Consider the following 19,270-nt stretch of genomic DNA (forward strand, 5'->3'; position numbering starts at 1 on the left):
TCTACTGGATTGTGCCATATTTGATAGCAGTTGTTTTAATTTAATGTAACCCATGTGTAGGTCTTCCACCTATAAGAGTATAAAATCTAATTACTGCTTACTCATTTATTTTTCCTCAGCACGATTAGTAAAATAAGTGCTTGCTTGAATTCTTCAGATCCAGCATGAGGACAGCAAATGTGGCCTGAGACAGTTTCCACCTTGACAAACATTCATCAGACGAGATGCATAGATCAGAAAGGGTAAAACAGATGGAGTAACTGGGGTGAAGGGCATTTTAAATTAAGTAAGTTGATTCTATTTAACTGCGAGCGGAGCACAGGTGGGCAATCAGACAGCAGCGTATTGTCCGATAGCTTCATCCTCTCTGAACTGAGAAAGCAAGTCATTTTTAAGGCTCCAGGGGAGGTAGAATCCAGGTGAAGCAGGGGATGAGCATAACAGATGTTTTGGCAGAAGGAGGAAGGATGTAAAAAGCTGCATGGATCAAAATCTGACCCAGACAGGGCTCTCTTGGGAAGGCGGGAAGGCTTTTTTTTTTCTTGGACTCTAGAGCATTTTTAAGGCATCCTTTTGGGTAAAATAATTCATATTTAGATGTTAAATCTAAATCTAATTTAAAAAATCAAAAGAGGGAAAAGCAGCTATTTCTTTGTTCCCTGTAACTGTACAACTCTTCATAGATATAGATAAAGCTTAAAAATATATATCCATCGGGATCAGTACCCTCTGTTGTATTTTAACATCATGTCATTATCACAGTATGAATCAAAGAGCTCTTTCTCCTGCTGTAATTTTAGCTTCTGAGATCTCAGTTACTTTGGCAGAGGGCGTGGTGGAGGATATGACAGAAAAGCAGATCTTAAGAAGAAAACTTTAATTACAGAATGAATTTATTCAAATGAACATGATACACAGCATTACGGACTTTCACCGCTGCCGACAAAGACACGCAAACAACTGTCACCAGAAAATAGAGAGCTGCATGTTGCATGCAGAGGCATACAACATTCATGTATTTTGCCCTTGCATTTTCGATGCAAGGAGGTATTTCTAAGCAGCAAATACAAAGACTTTGCCACTATTTTGACAAAGGATGCTGCTTTACAAACAGGGAAACTATACTGAAATGACAACAGTGCGTGATTAAATAGCCTACAGTACTTAATACAACAATAGGCTTAAAACGCACTATACCTCTAGAAGATGAATGAGTCTTTCTTGGCTTTAAAGGCCAGCAGAAATAAGGTAGACCCACCCCGTGAGTATCAGCCACCAGCAGAGTTCAGTTACCTCTTGCAAGGTGACCGCTCCTCTGAGTTCTTGTTTCTTTTTCTAAGTACCATTATGAAAACGGGGCCCGGTTTTGGCGGCTGATCATCACACTGTCTCCGATCTGTGGCCATCTGATCAGAGTGTGATCACTGTATATGTCTTTATCAGTCAGTAGGCTCCAACAATAACTGCTTCCGCTTCTTTTGACGGTCTTCTGTCCGTTACCAAAAAGTTAATCATCCCCTCTGACTTTATGAGGAGGTTGCAGCCTAAGAAAAATATGCCAAACACCACCGTGAGGGATAAAACGCACATGACAGCTATCTGGACCACCCTCATGATGAAGAGGCTCCTCTCATCCGGAGCGGCTGCCACAAAGCCATTATCAGTCACCACGGATGAAAAGTTGCAGCAAAAAAACTCCTCTGTCTTGTTGAATAGGCCGCTCTCTGTTTGGTTGAAGCCGGTGTTATTCATGTCTACTTTCGCAAAACCAAACTTTCAGTGCGACAGATGCGGAAGGCGGAGAGAGAAAGACGCGCTGGGCACGATCCGGCAGAAATTGTCATCAAGTGAAAAGTGAAGATGAGGAGGCGGCGAGTTGAACAAGTTCCCTCAGATCAGACAGCGCTCTTCTTGAGTTTAACAAGCTGCTTTGGCATCGCATTACTGGGGATTTCATGTGGTGTGCTGCCAGTTTCAGAGCGGAATGAAGCCACCAGCCCCGCCGTTAAATAGCCAGACTGTCGCTGTTTTCCAGTGGCAGGAAGGCACAGCAAGAGCGCCACCATACGACCGGACCGCATGCGTGCTACTAATGTGCATGTATGTAGGACATTACGTACTGTCTGTTACGTATGTTTGGGTGTTTGCGGCCATCTGTGTGTTGGTGTGTGTATGCATGCATGGTTTACTGAGTTGGTGGTTCATTCAAAACCTTGACAGGTCTTTGCCTGACCCCGTGTCAGAGAGAGGCCAGAGCAGCTTGCATCCTGTTCCTGCAGCCATACTGAAGACCAGAACTGTTCAATATACGAATGCAAAGTGAGCTTCATAAGCTTTACAAATGCGTGTTGCAGCTGAAACGGCACGTCTCAGTTTTTCTACATGAAGTAAATGATGTAGTAAATGTAGTAAGATGTAGTTAATACATGCGTAAAATTACAGAAAAAGTCCTGATGAATTTGTCTGTGAATTGAAAAGCAAACAAAAAACGAAAGAGAGAGAGAAATTTCTGTAGTTTTAATTGTTATTGTTGATCTCTTACTTAATTCCTTTTTATGAATGGCAACGATGATTATCAGATTACCCGGAAAAGCTGAAACCTATGAATATAAGTTAAAAGTCCAAAATATATTCCCTCCTACACATGATCTAAAGCCGCCCAGACTGGATGCTTAGCTGGCTGATTTAAGCTCCACGTGATAATAATAAGAACACAAGTGTTACAGATGTTTGTAACAATGGCTTTGTTCATGACAGTGAACCAACATGCACAATATGAGGACCCTGAAATGGCTTGGAGGCAAATTTAATAATACGAATCAGTGTTTTCTCCACTGCCACATGCAAAAGGCCTGCTTATAGCACAGTGTTTTCCTATCTTGCCTTTGGGGGTTTATGCCTCACACCTCACAGCTTTGGCCTGTCATAAACAATAAAAGGAATCCTTTCTGAATTTTTTTGAAATAAAGTTTTGAGTTCAAAACTCAGGTTATTTCCACTGAGTTTTACTTTACATTTCCCTCACAATTACCCAGCCAGTAGAGCTCACTCTAAAACTTGAAAAAAACTTTATACTATACATCAGCTGTCGTAGAAAAACATACTCCCCAAAGCCATCTAGTTACTCAAAGTCTTAAAACTACTACTACTAATAATAATGATAATAGAAGTATTATTTTCAATTTTTTTTTATTACTTTCTAACTCAAGGAGGGCGTGTAGTGACATCTAGTGGATAATTTGGGTCTGATCTGAAGCCAGTGTTCATCTGCATACACTGCAGATATGAACGGAAGTCAGATTTATTTCACAGAAAACAGATTGCAGTATTTATTGCAGCTTCTTTATTGTCGCTGAGGTAAATGAAATAGCAATAAAGGAGAGTTTGGAGTCTGTGGCTGCACATTGTTGACAGTACATCAGAGTTATTATGATTCCCTGAATGTTTATTAAATGCTTCGGTTAGATTTTATCTGGCTAATTGCCCAGGGGCAAAACCGAGTTTCTTATCAATAACAGTAGATGGCAGCATTGTTCAACACGATCCACCAAAAGTCTGCTTCAAAATAGCTGTGATGTACACAAGTGTCTGTGTCGTTTGGAAATTTTCAGTGAATTGACCTTTAGACCCTGACCGGGTGTAATCTGCCTTAGAGTGTATTTTAACCAGCTTTCTCCTTGTCCCTACTGGAAACATAAACAGGAAAACGCTCTAACAGTTGCTTATAAGCTTTATAAAGGCGAAACTACAAAACCACACGAGGAATCAGGCTTAGTTCAGATTAGGACAAAGTTAAAACCGAGAATGTCAATAAAAGATCATTTCACAAAGAGAATAGGTATTTGGGCGTTTCTTTTGATTGCTTTTATAGCTGTATTTCTTGCTGCAGGTAACCTATGCTAAATGAAAAGTATGGGAAATAACTGTCATCAAGTTGACCTCCTAATATATGTCTGAGAAGATTCCGTGAAAACGAATTTAAAACAAAATAAAAATTCAAGTATCTAAAATCAAATTAAGCGTATTTCGATAAATGTATGTTAATATATGATTTAAAAAAACAAACACTATATTTGGTGGCATGCACGCGCCTACATTTACCAGACGCCCGTGAAGCCCTACTTCAAAGGGATTTCGTGAGCGACGTCGCTGTGAGCCAATCAGAGAGGAGACTCGGTATATATGCAGGTCGGTCTGAGCTGAGGTTAGATTGTGCTGACTATTATCTCAGCCTGTCCTCTTAGCGTTACAATATTCACTCGGAAAACAGGTGCGCGGAGAGAGGCGTCTGTTGCAGTGACCGCATATCCATTTAAACGCAAAAGGGGAAAAATAATGGAGACTCTTCATATCCACCGGTTTAGTGCGGCTCAGCCGGAGACTTATCACATTAAGGAGTCCACACAGGTACCATGAGAAGGTTTACTGGACGGACTGGATTTTGGACTACTCTGCGCTGAGATGGACTGCAACTTAGGTGTCTTTTTACGAGATGTTATGCGCTCGCGCGGTAAATTTGGCCCCGTTTTTTTTTTAAACCAGTAATTAGCATTAGATTTGGGTATGTCGTCCACGTTCAACACGTTGCCCGGGAGCGAGTCAGGAACAGGTCAATGGTTCACTCCATCCATAATTTAGGTAAGCAAAGAGTGTCCCCGTTTTCTGTTGCGTGCACACCTTGCATAGCAAGACTAAAATTTGGCTCCTATGGTTACACATCACACCATTAAACCGTGATCTTAATGTGGTCGAGAGCTTGGTTATAGTTTAGATTTAATCTATATTACCATAAAATGAGTGGTTTTGGTTGGCTGCTCTTACAGTATTTGTCGTCTTGTTCATGTGACATCTAACAATTAATAAACCAGTCTTTGAAGCCAAGGCCTAATGTACCTGAACATGAATGAAAGATTGACAGATTGAAGGTAATCAACACTTTTAAGACCACCACAGTGAGCTATATAGATGGAGTCTTTTCTTCCAGTAAGCCTATGATTTTCTGCTGCCAAAATCTCTTGCATATGCATAGTGGGCAATCTAAGATCAGTGTATGTATTGTTATTTTTCAGTGCCACTGCCAGTGTGACTTCCAGTTTGTACCAATATGTTTAACCCAATTATTAATTGTTTGTATGCCAGTTTTTTTTTTTGTTTTTTTTTTACCATACATAACAAATACAGTTTTCATTTAACACTTAAGAAAGTACTGCAGCTTTACATGATGCTTGTGACCTTTTAGATGCAGGTGCGTGATGGGAAAATATCAAAGTCAATTATTAGCTGGCCTGGTCTCTCTTACTCCTAAGAAAGCACCCAAACCTCAGTGGGTGCTTTGATGGTCAGCAGGGTTTGTACTGTAAATGTGGAGGAGAAAAAGATTCATGCAAAAATGTTATGTTTTTTTAATTTATTAAATTTTTAGTCTCCTGTTACTGTCACAGCTCCATTGTCAGATGCTGATGTGAGCCGTGTCCAATTATATTACTGTGAAACGCAGTTTGGCAGCTTAAGTATACAGCCTTTCATTTGCATACAGTAGAAGCACTCCTGTTGAATGGGCGAGGAATACATAATTTAACTTGTAGCACTGCACCAGACATTTCACAACAAAGAGTGTTGCTAACAACACAATTAAGTGTCACTTGAGAAGCAGTTAATAATGGCCAGTGGTTTACACTCCTATTGAAAAGATTGAAAGAAAAAAAAATTGCTTCAAGTCGAGAATGTAGACATGTATTTTTAGAGCTGTGCACAGCAGACAGGAAATATTCATCTCTCCAGATGGTGGGACTAATTGAGTCAGACTTCTTCAGACCAGCAAACTCTTGGTGGTGTGGCTGGTGCAGTCATAGTCACCCAAATATGTTTGTAACACACATGCAGCAAAGCAGATGGTTAGAGATGCAAACAGACATCATAAAGGCAGAATCATCATTGATCTGTCTACAGTGTGAGTGGAGGTGATATGCTAGATGCAGACTTGTGTTTCGCTTTTAATGTCACAGTTTTGTTCATTACAATCATTAAGTGTAGACTGCATCCATCTACTTTAGTGAGTAGTGTGCAGTTTCTGTCTGAGTGACTGAAATCATCCACTGCACTGTGATTTCAGTCTTGATGCAGCTGGGTAGAGGCTGCCTTGTTTTTGAATGAGATAAGAGTTAGCCTAAGGTAAGCGTGTCAGCCTCTGTGATGGACATTTAGACAGGGGGCACAGAGGTGTGTGTGTGCGTGTGTGTGTGTGTGTAGTGCAAAGTCTTTACCATGCTGCATGCGAAAGATAAGGAAATCTGTTCTTACTCCTCTGCAGGCGTTTTTCAGCTAGTTATGAAAGTAACTACTCAGGTAAGTTATATCTAAATGCATTGGCAATTAAATGCATAGTTATTTATGGAAACTATGTTTAATGTATTTTACATTTTGAGAATATCAAGAGGCTCGTGTGGCTTTAATACATGGGATGTACCACATCATCCTAGGCTGGAAACAATCGGTAGACCATCCAATCTTTTTGACCTGTTTTACTACCCAGAGTAATGTAAAAGCACTGTGGTGTATTTTGTTACAGATGTTCAAAAAACTCCTGACCATTTCTGTGCTTGGTTTGTGTATTTGAATGAAAGCGTTATTCATGACTGTAATATAATCCAGATTGTACTTTCGTAAGTCTTTCAGTTAACAAAAACCTATAATTTCAGTCAAGTATCCTTTTAGACAGAAAATTATGTTGTCTTTCATCAGAAATATTGTGAGGCGCACTTTCCATGCCAATGAGATATTTAACCTCTGCAAATTGCCTCTGGTATTTAAGCATCCCAGATGGTCTTAGCAGCACTACTGATGAAGTGGGTGAAGACTGTACAAGGGAAATGAGCATTCACTCATCCTCTCAAATGGAAGAATGCGAAGGGACTGTGGTCAGTCCAATGTGGGAGACTGGATTTGACCTTCATTCCTCAGTTTTTAATTTTTATTTATTTATTATTCTTGTAAAAGCAATAAAGAATGGAAATAGAAAATGAGAACCGTGTATGAAGAAAATATACTATGTGTAGTGCTATTTGTCTCATATGTTGCTCATCATTATTAGTTATAATTAGAAAATGTTTGCAGTAAAGTTAAACACCTGTAGAGAAGCAAAGATTGCTTGAGAATTGACCGTGATTTATAGAAGCACAGAGTTTGAGTAATAAGCTATTTGGCTATTATTTTACTCACCTTTTTTACTCTCTATGTGTTTATACACGTTTCTGCATTTAATCATTAGTTATTATTAATCTAGGCTCTCTTCCACCATATGTCTTTGCCCTGTCTTCCTCTCCTCACCCCCAACAGGTTGCCCCTGTCTGGTTGTCTGGTTCTGCCAGAGGTTTCTTCCTGTTAAAAGGGAGTTTTTCCTTCCCACTGTCGCAAAAGTGCTTGCTCACAGGGCGCTGTCTGATTGTTGGGTTTTCTGTTTTCTCTCTATTATTATAGGGTCTTTTCCCTGACTATATTAAGTTTCTTTCGGCAACTGTTGTTGTGATTTGGCGCTATATAATTTAAAGTGAATTAGACTCAGCTGAACCTAGAGTCATGACAAAAGGAAAGTATGCCCTAAGGTTTTACACTCTATGGTTTTACATAGCATGTAAATGTTACCAGATCATAAAGTTAAGTAAATACAACCTCAGATGACCTATAAAACATGACAAATTGCAGTACGCTGTGTTATTATTTATTTAACAGAAAATGAACTGAAGTGCAGATCGGTGTGTGAAAAGCTACATACCCACATGATTTAGTGGCTTATAGAACAACTTTTAGCAACAATAACTGTATTATTTGTTCACTTTCTCACATCACTGTGGAGGATTTCTGTCCCACTCTTTTTTTCCCAATGTTGCTTCAATTCATTTAGTTTTGCAGATATTTGTTCATGCACAGTTTTCTTAAGGTACAACCTGTTTTCTTTTTCAGTCATTCTGTAGATTTGCTGCTGTGCTTGTGATGATTTTCCCGTTGCATGACCAAATTTTGGCTGAGCTTTAGCTGTCGGACAGATGGCCTCACATTTGACTCTAGAATATTTTGGCATACAGAGGAGTATGTGGTTGACTCGATGACTGCAAAGTGCCCAGATCCTCTGACTGCAAAACAAACCCAAATCATCACCAATTTATCGCCGTACTTGACAGCTGGCATGACATGTTTGTGCTGATTTGCTCTGTTTAGTTTTCACCAAACGTGGTTATGTGCAACCATCTCCACTTTGGTCTCATCTGTCCAAAGGAAATTGTTCCAGATTTTGCAAAGCTAGGCTGTGCTGACATGTTTTTGTTTTTTGAGAGAAAAAGCCATTCATTCTTGTTCAGTCTTTTTCTAAACATATTGTCTTAAACTTAAACATTTAACTGAGTCTGAGATGTAGCTCATGGGTTTCCTGCATAACATGTGGACAGTGGAAAAAATAGTGATAAAAAACGTGGAGTGTTCACTCACAGCCACACACTTACATGCTGTTAGCATGAAAGCTCTTCACTGTAAGCGAAGACCCAAAGTTCACCAAAACAAAGCGTAGGGGACCACTACGAAAATGTTCCTATCAAAAAACCTGATCAGACACTGAAGTCACACTCATGTAGCTGAACAAGAAAAAATAATCCAACAAAGGAATTTGTTGCATTGAAGAAGAGTATATTTTTGTCTGTATATGCTGTCAGTTATACTTCACCGGAAGAAAATATGATTTGCAAAAATCAGTACAGGGAGGTCATGCTTAGAAAAAATGAAAAATTAAGTGCGATATACAGTTGAATACAAAACAGGCTACTGTCAAGCAGGATCATTTTTCATGGGGTGTAGCCTGGTGGTCCTCTCAGCTGTTGCACTGTGTCACATGCAAGTGCATCCTTACTGCTCCACAGAAACTAACAGCTGGTTTTGGCAGATCTCACCATATGTTTATTATGTCCTGACATGAAAACCATTGAACTGAAAGAGCAGTGTACTTTTACAGTGACTCCATATAGCAGAGTGGAGTCCCAACAATGCTGGGACAGGATCCCCTGGAACCCAGATGCTGGTGACGGTGGAGAAGAAGTAATGAAAAGTTAAATGAAGATCTTTTAGTTAGGTGGAGGCAGGGAGGAGGTGGGTCGTACGAATGAGACTCTGAAAGGCAGAATGATAGACGAGCACTGAGATCAGAAGGACATGAAAAAGTGGGTCACTAGCTTGTAGAAGGTGGGAAAATGAATGGGCTAAAGTGATGAAGACCGACTCGAGTGTTTTAAGAATGGACTAGCAGGTCAAACACACAGATGAGTAAATAGAGAGCTTACTTCTTAAACTTATGCATGAACTTCATTGTTGTTTTGCCACAAACTGAACCACTACTAGTAAAAAAAGAAATCGCAGCTTGTATAAGACCCCCTGGATATTTTTAAACATTTCTAGGGCAATGACTCAAAGCAAAAAGTAGATCAATTACAACATAAATTACAAAAGGAAATATTTGAGCTTCATAATGGTCCTCCTCCTAAAACAGTGAAGAAGCAGTGTCATTACTAGATTATAGCTGATCAATCAATATCTTAGAAAGATCATAGAAATTTTACTTAAGTTTAGCAGGTCATACTCATACTACTCATATTTTTGCAGGTCTCTTAAGTAGCTACTGGAAACCTCTGACAGAGGATGCTAACAGAGCAATGGAACTGATAAAGTGAAGCCTGAGAAAGGTTAAAAGAGGTTAATATTGATCTACTTTAATGTAGTTCCTCCTTTGCATTTTATGTCATTTTATTGTAAGGATTGATATCAGTTGGATTCATAGCAGGAATACTTAAACTATTATGATGTCATTTCACATTAAATTTAGTATTCTGTCCTCTTTTTTTTCTTCTCCCATCTCCTGAAGGATGATGCCCCGCGGTCAAACCTGCTTGGTTTCGTCCCTGTTACTTCACCCTGTCATTGGACTTCAGATGTTTCACTGGCAGCCTGAGCGCTCCTAAGTGCTCGCTATCAACTTGCCTGGCTGTCATCCTAGAGAGGTGATGCGACGGTTTGTCTACTGCAAGGTGGTGTTGACCACCTCTTTAGTGTGGGTGCTGGTGGATGTGTTCTTGCTGTTGTACTTCAGCGAGTGTAACAAATGTGATGATAGGAAGGACCGCTCGCTGCTCCCTGCTCTTCGAGGTAAGTTGATGTTGCAGAATTTCCCTGTTATTTTGTATCAAACATGCATGAGAATGTAAGCTGGAGACAATAATACCTTCTAAAATTTCACTTGAGTGTAAAATATTCATCATCTGTGACAAATCCTATTAAAACAGTGTTCACAGAGGGGAAAGCTTTGCCTGAAAGAGCAGAAAAACACATAAAACGTATGAAACAGTTAATAGTTGATGGTAATGTAAGAAAAGGTAGGAATTCTGGTTTTATAACTACAAAAATATTAATACATTTATAGGAATTAGACATTTCTGATGTAGTGTCTTTTTTGCTAAATGGACTATGAAACAAAACTGATGAAATTGAGTTTTTTTTGTTGTTGTTGTTGTAAAACTGTGCTTTTCTGTATAAAGGTGTGCTGCTCAAATCACTTTAACACACTTCCTCTTGGAGAGTTAATTTCCTCACATGTCCTCAAGTAAGCAGGTTTCTAAGAAGCTTAGTAATCTGCTTTTAAGGTTAGAATGATGCTGAGCTCCAAGTTACTGTCTCATTACCATACAAAAGTCGGCAGTTACATTGGATGTTATTTTGCATTTAAAATCGCAGGATTTTCTGTGTATAATAACTATATCTTAGGATTGCTGTCAAACACTGGATTTTGCAATGTCTCAGGTGTTTGCAGGTGTTTCAAGTTTTATCTTGTTTAGTGTACCCCTGTTTTATTTTGTTTTTTCAGCTGTCAAATGAAAATATAATTTTTAGTTTAGCACAAATTCACTGCTATATATTTTGGGTTTAAAATAGTTCTTTGCTTGGATTCACATTAGTGAAAACAAGTCTTGCATGAAAAATTTGCTTTGTCAGTACTGCAAACCTGCTGAAAACACAATAAAGCACGTGTTAGCATGTTAAGTAGACAAAACAAGCTCTGAGGCTGAATAATGAAGCCCTTGGGGTTCCACGAATGACTGCTCGAGGCCGATTAAGTATTCCCTATAGAATATGATTTAAAAATGCTTAACTTCAGACAGAAAATTCATATCTCTTGCAGTTTAATATAAAAATAAGTTTTGTATATGTCTCCATAACAAATTTCTTCTTTCTAAAAAATATCTACAAGGCAGTTTTAGGTTATCAGGAGTATGGCTGCTTTGGTACACCAGTGCAACAGCTTGAAAAACAAAATGTGTAATCAATGACACCAATCAAGTGGTAGCAACTCAGTGCATTTAGACATGGTCAAGATGACCCACTGAAGTGGATCATCAGAATGGGAGCAAAAAGATGAACTAAGTGACTTTGAATTTGGTGGTGTTGTTGGTGGCAGATGGGGAGATTTCATAAACTTGGCTTTACAGAAAATGGTCCAAAAAAGAGAAAATCTCCAATTATCTGCAGTTGTCTTTGTGAAAATACCTTGTTGATGTCAGAGGTCAGAGGAAAATGGCCACACTGGTTTAGGCTGGTAGAATCAGGGTGCGTTATTACATGTCAAACCATGAAGCAGAAGACCACACCGGGTGCCACTCTTGTCAAGTCAGCCTCAGTTTCCTGTTTTCCTATAATTCGCATGGTCTCACTTGATTGATCTCCATTCTGCATTGTTGCTGATCATATCTATTCCTTTATGTGCTCATCTTCAGATGGCATTTCCCAGCAGGACAATGCACCTTATTACAAAGCTCAGATCATCTCAAGCTGTGAATGGTCTTCATTGTCACCAGATCTCAATACTATAGAGCAACGTTGGGATGTGGTGGAACTGAAAATTCTCTTCTTGGATGTGCAACAACTGTGTGATGTTGTCATATCAATATAGACCAAAATCTTCCTGGAATGTTTGTTACATCTATGCCAAGAATAATTAAGCCAGTTCTGTGTACTTACATTTCACAAATGGTACATTAATTCTAATTGGCTGGAATCTTTCTATGAACAAAGCCCCTTACCTGTCATGTACCACCAGAGAGAGTTACAGTTAAAGTACATATCAGAGACGTGTAGAAGTACTCTGTGTGATGTGTGTTCATGGTCTTCTGTGGTTATGTGTTCAAGAGGAGCTTCTCTGATCTTTAATGAAATGGCAGCTGTGCCAGGCAGGAAGCAGAGCAGAGCAGGAGAGGGAAGAAGAGGAGGTAATGTCTGGATGAAAAAGAATGGATTGAGCCTAAGGAGGAGACTCCAACTGTGTAACACTACACAGATCTTTTTCTACGTAAACGAGAATGAAAACAACAGGGGAACCTTAGGAGCCATGTGATGATGACTGCACAAAATCTGCACACTCTCGTGTGTGTTGGTCTCAGCTGTGGCTTCTTCTCTTACCTGGCATTGCCTAAATAGCATGTTGGCTACTGTTCTGATATTCCACTTTTACATCCTTCTCTCTTCCAGAACCTTTCTTTCTGATTTAGCTACCACAGCATTACAGAAGGTTGGAAATATTCTAGAAAACCAAGCAATTTAATTAGATTGCTAATTGCACTGGTCTGTTGAAGTGTTTCTTTAGGCCTCTAGGTTCTCTCTTTTGTTAAAATCCTGGGTTCAGACTGTTTCAACACTTATCCATGCGTACACTGACTCGGGCTCAGAACGTCATTAGGAAGTTGGGCCCTAATCAACTGATAAGGACTTGGAAACCAGGTCAAGAAGTGTCATTAGGGAGTGTCAGTTTATGATAATTCAGAGACTGATAAATTATCAGGCCCTTCAAATGTTATGGGCTCCTTTAAGAAAGTGACCGATGATGTGAAGTGAAGCTAATTGGTGCCTACAGAGTAGGGGAAGACTATTAAAAGATGTCCCTTCCAGCTTGCATTTTCCACTAGGACAAGCTTTATGACCATTGAAGGCTTTGGAAAAAAAATCACAATGCCAACACAAAGCTCACAACAAAGATGCACGGATGTGTTTAGTGCACATGGTTCGTAGCTAACAATCAAAACATGACAACTCTTACCTGTATAGTTTAAGTTGGATCTTGAGAATTTACACATAATTACACATTTAACTCTCATTTTAGCACCTTTCGCTGCCTTTCATTTGCCCTTTTAACCCTATTTTCACATTAGCATATCTAATACTTTGTCAGCCGCTATAAATTAGGCAGTACAAATTAGCTTTCAGATAACACAAACCTGTACTGTACAGCTTCCAGCTTTTAGTCATTGCACTGCTGCTTGGCCGCCATCAATCTATCAAGCAATATTGCACAGTCTCAGCTTTGCAGCTGGCAATTTCACTACAATTTCTTTAGAAACCCAAACTACTATCGATGGTTTGCTTGGTGCTCTCTCTCTTTCAGCAGGACGTTTATCCACACACAAAGAATGATGGATTGGAGTATGGCTGGAGCAGGCTGAGAATGTTTTGATGCTCAGTCATGCAGCTCGAGAGCTGTGTCCATCAGATGTCAGCTGGTGTCCAAATGAAGAGTGTCAGCAGCATTATAAAGAAAACCCAGGATCAGTTTAGGTTACAATCCGACCGATCCCAGTCCGTCTCCACAAAGGGGTCTTAGGAAATCCTCTTAGCAGGAGTCCATGCAGCTAATGTGAACTATGTGTCCCCCTTTCATGGAAATCACAGCCTCTGTTCTAAGAGATTATTAGAGAGAAAGAGAGTGAGAGAGAGCAGAGCCATAAATCAATGGGTGGTTATTTACCTTCGGTGAAAGAAGCTTGCGCTGTGCAGCACCAGTAGCAATTCTGATATTTTCCAGGCCTTTCATAGCAAAAACTGTAGCAATTGTTTTGCTGTCATGCTGCTTTTTTTTTCACCTATTAATACATCGGCCTAAATCTCTGAATTCAAAACCTCCTAATAGATTAAATTTTTAAATTAAATATAGCTGGCAAAGTGTGCAGTGCTTAATACCCTGTCAGCCTAAGCCAGAACCACCAGGAGAGGGCTTAAGCGGAGTGGATGCACTGTCACTGTGTTAAAGGTTTTTCTCTGCTGAGCATGCACTGATGTTTGAAGAAACACATTTTTCCTTGCTTTTAATAGCACAGGCTTTTAGAGGCTTTCACTTTTTTTTTGTGTATATACAGTATTATAATAATGTAATAAATGTGAACATGATGTACTGTTCATATGTGAACACCAGCTGCCAGTACATTTATTTCTGATATCAAACGCACATGCACATTGATCTGGAAAATTAGGTTTTCATGCTCTGGGTGCTATATGAGTTTAGAAAATTTACAAAGTGGACAGAAATAGAACACACATGCTTTTCTGCACTCTCCTTGTTCCACAGAGTCCATTTTTTTATGCAGTAGGATTTGTTTTATGATGCAGTTTGATGTTAATTTTTTGCCTCATTGGTGAGAAAAAATATGTTTTCTTATCAAATATTTTTCTGTGGTGTCCTTGTTACGTTACAGCAGTGATATCACGGAGCCACGAGGGTCCAGGTGAGATGGGCAAAGCGGTAAACATCCCTAAGGATGACCAGGAGAAAATGAAGGAGCTCTTTAAGATTAACCAGTTCAATCTGATGGCCAGTGATATGATTGCACTCAACAGGAGTCTGCCAGATGTGAGGCTGGATGGGTGCGTAGGCTCGTGTGTCCTCACTAACAGCAGATCTTTGATATCCATCACATTTCATGGCACATAATGTTTTTACCGTCATTGCTAAGAGGTTTTTTTTTTGTTTTTGTTTTTTTTGTCAGATTTTTACTAACATATAATTAACTCAGAGTTACTGAGAAAGCAACAGAGAATAATAGAACAAGACTGACTCACTCTACTCAAAGCAAACAGCCTGGTAAGAATACAGAGGTGACTTCCATGGTCGACACCATACAGTGGGGCAAAAAAGTATTTAGTCAGCCACCGATTGTGCAAGTTCCCCCTCCTAAAATGATGACAGAGGTCAGTAATTTGCACCAGAGGTACACTTCAACTGTGAGAGACAGAATATGAAAAAAAATCCATGAATCCACATGGTAGGATTTGTAAAGAATTTATTCGTAAATCAGGGTGGAAAATAAGTATTTGGTCAATAACAAAAATACAACTCAATACTTTGTAACATAACCTTTGTTGGCAATAACAGAGGTCAAACGTTTACTATAGGTCTTTACCAGGTTTGCACACACAGTAGCTGGTATTTTGGCCCATTCCTCCATGCAGATCTTCTCGAGAGCAGTGATGTTTTGGGGCTGTCGCCGAGCAACACGGACTTTCAACTCCCGCCACAGATTTTCTATGGGGTTGAGGTCTGGAGACTGGCTAGGCCACTCCAGGACTTTCAAATGCTTCTTACGGAGCCACTCCTTTGTTGCCCGGGCGGTGTGTTTTGGATCATTGTCATGTTGGAAGACCCAGCCTCGTTTCATCTTCAAAGTTCTCACTGATGGAAGGAGGTTTTGGCTCAAAATCTCACGATACATGGCCCCATTCATTCTGTCCTTAACACGGATCAGTCGTCCTGTCCCCTTGGCAGAAAAACAGCCCCATAGCATGATGTTTCCACCCCCATGCTTCACAGTAGGTATGGTGTTCTTGGGATGCAACTCAGTATTCTTCTTCCTCCAAACACGACGAGTTGAGTTTATACCAAAAAGTTCTACTTTGGTTTCATCTGACCACATGACATTCTCCCAATCCTCTGCTGTACCATCCATGTGCTCTCTGGCAAACTTCAGACGGGCCTGGACATGCACTGGCTTCAGCAGCGGAACACGTCTGGCACTGCGGGATTTGATTCCCTGCCGTTGTAGTGTGTTACTGATGGTGACCTTTGTTACTTTGGTCCCAGCTCTCTGCAGGTCATTCACCAGGTCCCCCCGTGTGGTTCTGGGATCTTTGCTCACCGTTCTCATGATCATTTTGACCCCACGGGATGAGATCTTGCGTGGAGCCCCAGATCGAGGGAGATTATCAGTGGTCTTGTATGTCTTCCATTTTCTGATGATTGCTCCCACAGTTGATTTTTTTCACACTAAGCTGCTTGCCTATTGTAGATTCACTCTTCCCAGTCTGGTGCAGGTCTACAATACTTTTCCTGGTGTCCTTCGAAAGCTCTTTGGTCTTGGCCATGGCAGAGTTTGGAGTCTGACTGTTTGAGGCTGTGGACAGGTGTCTTTTATACAGATGATGAGTTCAAACAGGTGCCATTCATACAGGTAACGAGTGGGGGACAGAAAAGCTTCTTACAGAAGACGTTACAGGTCTGTGAGAGCCAGAGATTTTCCTTGTTTGAGGTGACCAAATACTTATTTTCCACCCTGATTTACGAATAAATTCTTTACAAATCCTACCATGTGGATTCATGGATTTTTTTTTCACATTCTGTCTCTCACAGTTGAAGTGTACCTCTGGTGCAAATTACTGACCTCTGTCATCATTTTAGGTGGGGGAACTTGCACAATCGGTGGCTGACTAAATACTTTTTTGCCCCACTGTATCTGGCATTTTATTCTTGGAGGAATTTTTATAGTGATAAGCCGCTACACAAAAACCAGAGCCAAGTATGTGACGCACTTACAGTTTTGAGCAAGAGCTGAATGAAGCTGTACGGAGACTATTTGAGTGCGAAGGAGACTGCAGAGAGAGCTTAATGATATCTGAAAGTGAAATCAAGAAATTATGCTATCAAATTGATTGAAAGATGCTTATCTAGTCTCATAAGGACTGCAGAAACTAAGGAAATGTAAGAAAAGTTTTCTGATAATTTAAATAGAATTTAAACAGTTGGGTCCATTACATGTTATTAGTAATAACAACTGTACCCACTGTGAAAGATATCTTTAATAATGACTATCATTTCCATGCAGGATCTATTAGGTCCCTCGCGTTTTGCATTAGGCTTGACATTTGAATGGGAGTAGGGTTTGTTTACTGTCATTCAAGAGCCTCTTGAACACCTAATGAAAATTCAAAATGCATCTTGTATGAAACATGGGCACATTCATTTAAGGCTGCTGATATGCACAGACGTTTGCCTAGTGCGGAGACAATATCCAAGCGATTCATGTTTAACTATTCCAGTTGAGTTCTTCACGGCACTTTTCATTAAGTGGTTATCAGAGTCTCTACCTGTCAAATGAGAAATAAGCCACAAAATTATCTTTCTAAACTCCTACATTCTTTTTGTTTTAGCTCCTGTTTTTGCCTGTTTCAAGAAGAAGACCACTCCAGATTGTCTGGGATGTGGAAAAACTGTATAAAATACAATACATAAAAATTTATACAGTGCAAAAGAAGATCTATATTAGAGAGAAAAAGTTGAACATTCAGATGATGTGAACTCTGTATTTCTACCCAATATGGGTCCATATAAATAATACAGCATCTTTATTACAGCGCACAGCTGAGCTGTGCAAAATTTCACCAGCATTATGTCTTCAAGGCAGCCTCCTGGCCTAGTTATGTCAGTCAGTGCTGTCACATTGAATAGACAGGACAGAACTAGCAATGCTGCCTGCTCCGGTAACCCCCCCCTCCCCCACATCACCACCTCCTCTAGCCATACATGCTGCCTTCACTGTCCACATCCTCTTCTGTAATGTAGCTAATTCTTTATTCAACAGCACTGACTACAGCACCGTCCCACATTCACACCCTTTGGCTTTGACAGACGTCACATTAATCCAAGGACATGCTGACATAGCTGTCAACGCTGGTTTAACTTTTTCTACTTTCTTTCTCAATATCTTTCAGTAAACCTATTGTGACAGTGTTTTTGCACTGATGGCGAAACTGGATAACACTTGGGAACTTTATGTTCTCTGATACAAAATAATGGGCTGCATTTTGAAACTAACTCAGTAGTAGTACAGCAACAGATTAGATGCTCTGTGCAGTGGTTCAAACATATTGAGAAATTATGTTTGTCATTGTAAATGACCATTTTAGTTTTGGGATACATTTTCAAAGTATGAATCCTTTTAATAAACAGAATATCAAAGATTAAAACAAATGATAATCAGATCATCAGCTATCGTAACATTACAGTTTTACCATATATTAACCTTTTAGAAACTTTAATTGTCACAGCTTGTAATTTTACAGGACTAAATTATTTGAGACTAAAAGTATAATTGTTTTTCTTTCAAAAAATGAAATAATATTTTTAAAATTTGTTATACAGTAATACATATTGTTACATAATAATCTGCAATCTCCAACAATTGTCAGTGTAAAAATCTAAACAGTCTAAGATTAATATACTGTAAAATGGTGATTACATATTAATAATTATCAGTATGAAAAACATCCAGTATAGTTAAAATATTTGTGAAATATTTGAACTATAAAAAATAAATAAATTTAATGTTATTTTATCAACAAAGGACAAAAACACTCTTTAAATTAACTGCCAGCAGATATGGATTTAAATTAATAGGGTTTATTAAAGCTCTGACTTTTCACCTAGTTTGTTGACTCTGCATATCTAAGGGAACTTTCCTCTGTAAAGTCTTATGTCACTGATTTGCCTTTTCCCCCCCTGTGTTACTCTGTCAGCTGTAAGACCAAAGTGTACTCGGATGACCTGCCCAACACCAGCATTGTCATCGTGTTTCACAACGAGGCATGGAGCACGCTGCTGCGAACTGTTCACAGCGTCATCAACCGCTCTCCTAAACACTTGCTGGTGGAAATTATCCTAGTTGATGATGCCAGCGAGCGAGGTTTGTAATCTGTGTACGTTAACAAAGTATACAGGATGTATGTGATGGAGTACTGTAGGATGATTATGATAAAAGGGATCCACGTTTCTGGCTGTGTAGCAAGATAAATTAAAGCTAATCTAGCTTTTTTTTTTTTTTTTTTTTTAAATTACAACATAAGGACTTTATGGTGTTAGTATTTATTTTTAGAACCTGATGAATAAATACACCAATTAACCTTCGATGTAAGGCTGTGAGTCCCATTTGTTCTTGTAATCTTCAAATAACCATTTAAGATCTTTTAGATTAATAAAAAAGCCAAATGGAACGTTTGTGGTTCAAATGTACATAATTTTGGGGTTTTTTACTCTGAGAACTCCTCACTAAACCCTGGAAAAAACAAATGAGGAGTGTGATGTTGAAGACTCAAGTAAAAACACATTGATAAGTACATTTTTGAGCATTATAGAAATAACGGTCAGGTT

At 39.3% G+C, this 19,270-nt stretch overlaps 2 protein-coding genes across 2 annotated transcripts in view; one reads left to right on the forward strand and one right to left on the reverse strand.

Annotated features, from left to right (window-relative positions):
• Positions 1–887: 887 nt before the first annotated feature.
• Positions 888–1,999, reverse strand: rprma (reprimo, TP53 dependent G2 arrest mediator candidate a). Its single transcript, XM_013908326.1, has one exon. It carries the CDS (start codon positions 1,750–1,752, stop codon positions 1,444–1,446), a length of 309 nt encoding a protein of 102 aa, XP_013763780.1. The 5' UTR covers positions 1,753–1,999; the 3' UTR covers positions 888–1,443.
• A 2,177-nt stretch (positions 2,000–4,176) lies between these two features.
• Positions 4,177–19,270, forward strand: part of galnt13 (polypeptide N-acetylgalactosaminyltransferase 13) — a 36,569-nt gene continuing 21,475 nt past the window's right edge. The window contains exons 1-4 of the mRNA XM_005723382.1: positions 4,177–4,638; positions 9,902–10,182; positions 14,550–14,718; positions 18,640–18,806. Coding sequence (XP_005723439.1) covers positions 10,041–10,182; positions 14,550–14,718; positions 18,640–18,806 — 478 coding nt within the window. The 5' untranslated portion in view covers positions 4,177–4,638; positions 9,902–10,040. The remainder of the gene's footprint in view (positions 4,639–9,901; positions 10,183–14,549; positions 14,719–18,639; positions 18,807–19,270) is intronic.

The sequence above is a fragment of the Pundamilia nyererei genome, unplaced genomic scaffold (genome assembly GCF_000239375.1).
Source record: "Pundamilia nyererei isolate P.nyererei 1_Seehausen unplaced genomic scaffold, PunNye1.0 scaffold00009, whole genome shotgun sequence".
NCBI lineage: Eukaryota > Metazoa > Chordata > Actinopteri > Cichliformes > Cichlidae > Pundamilia > Pundamilia nyererei.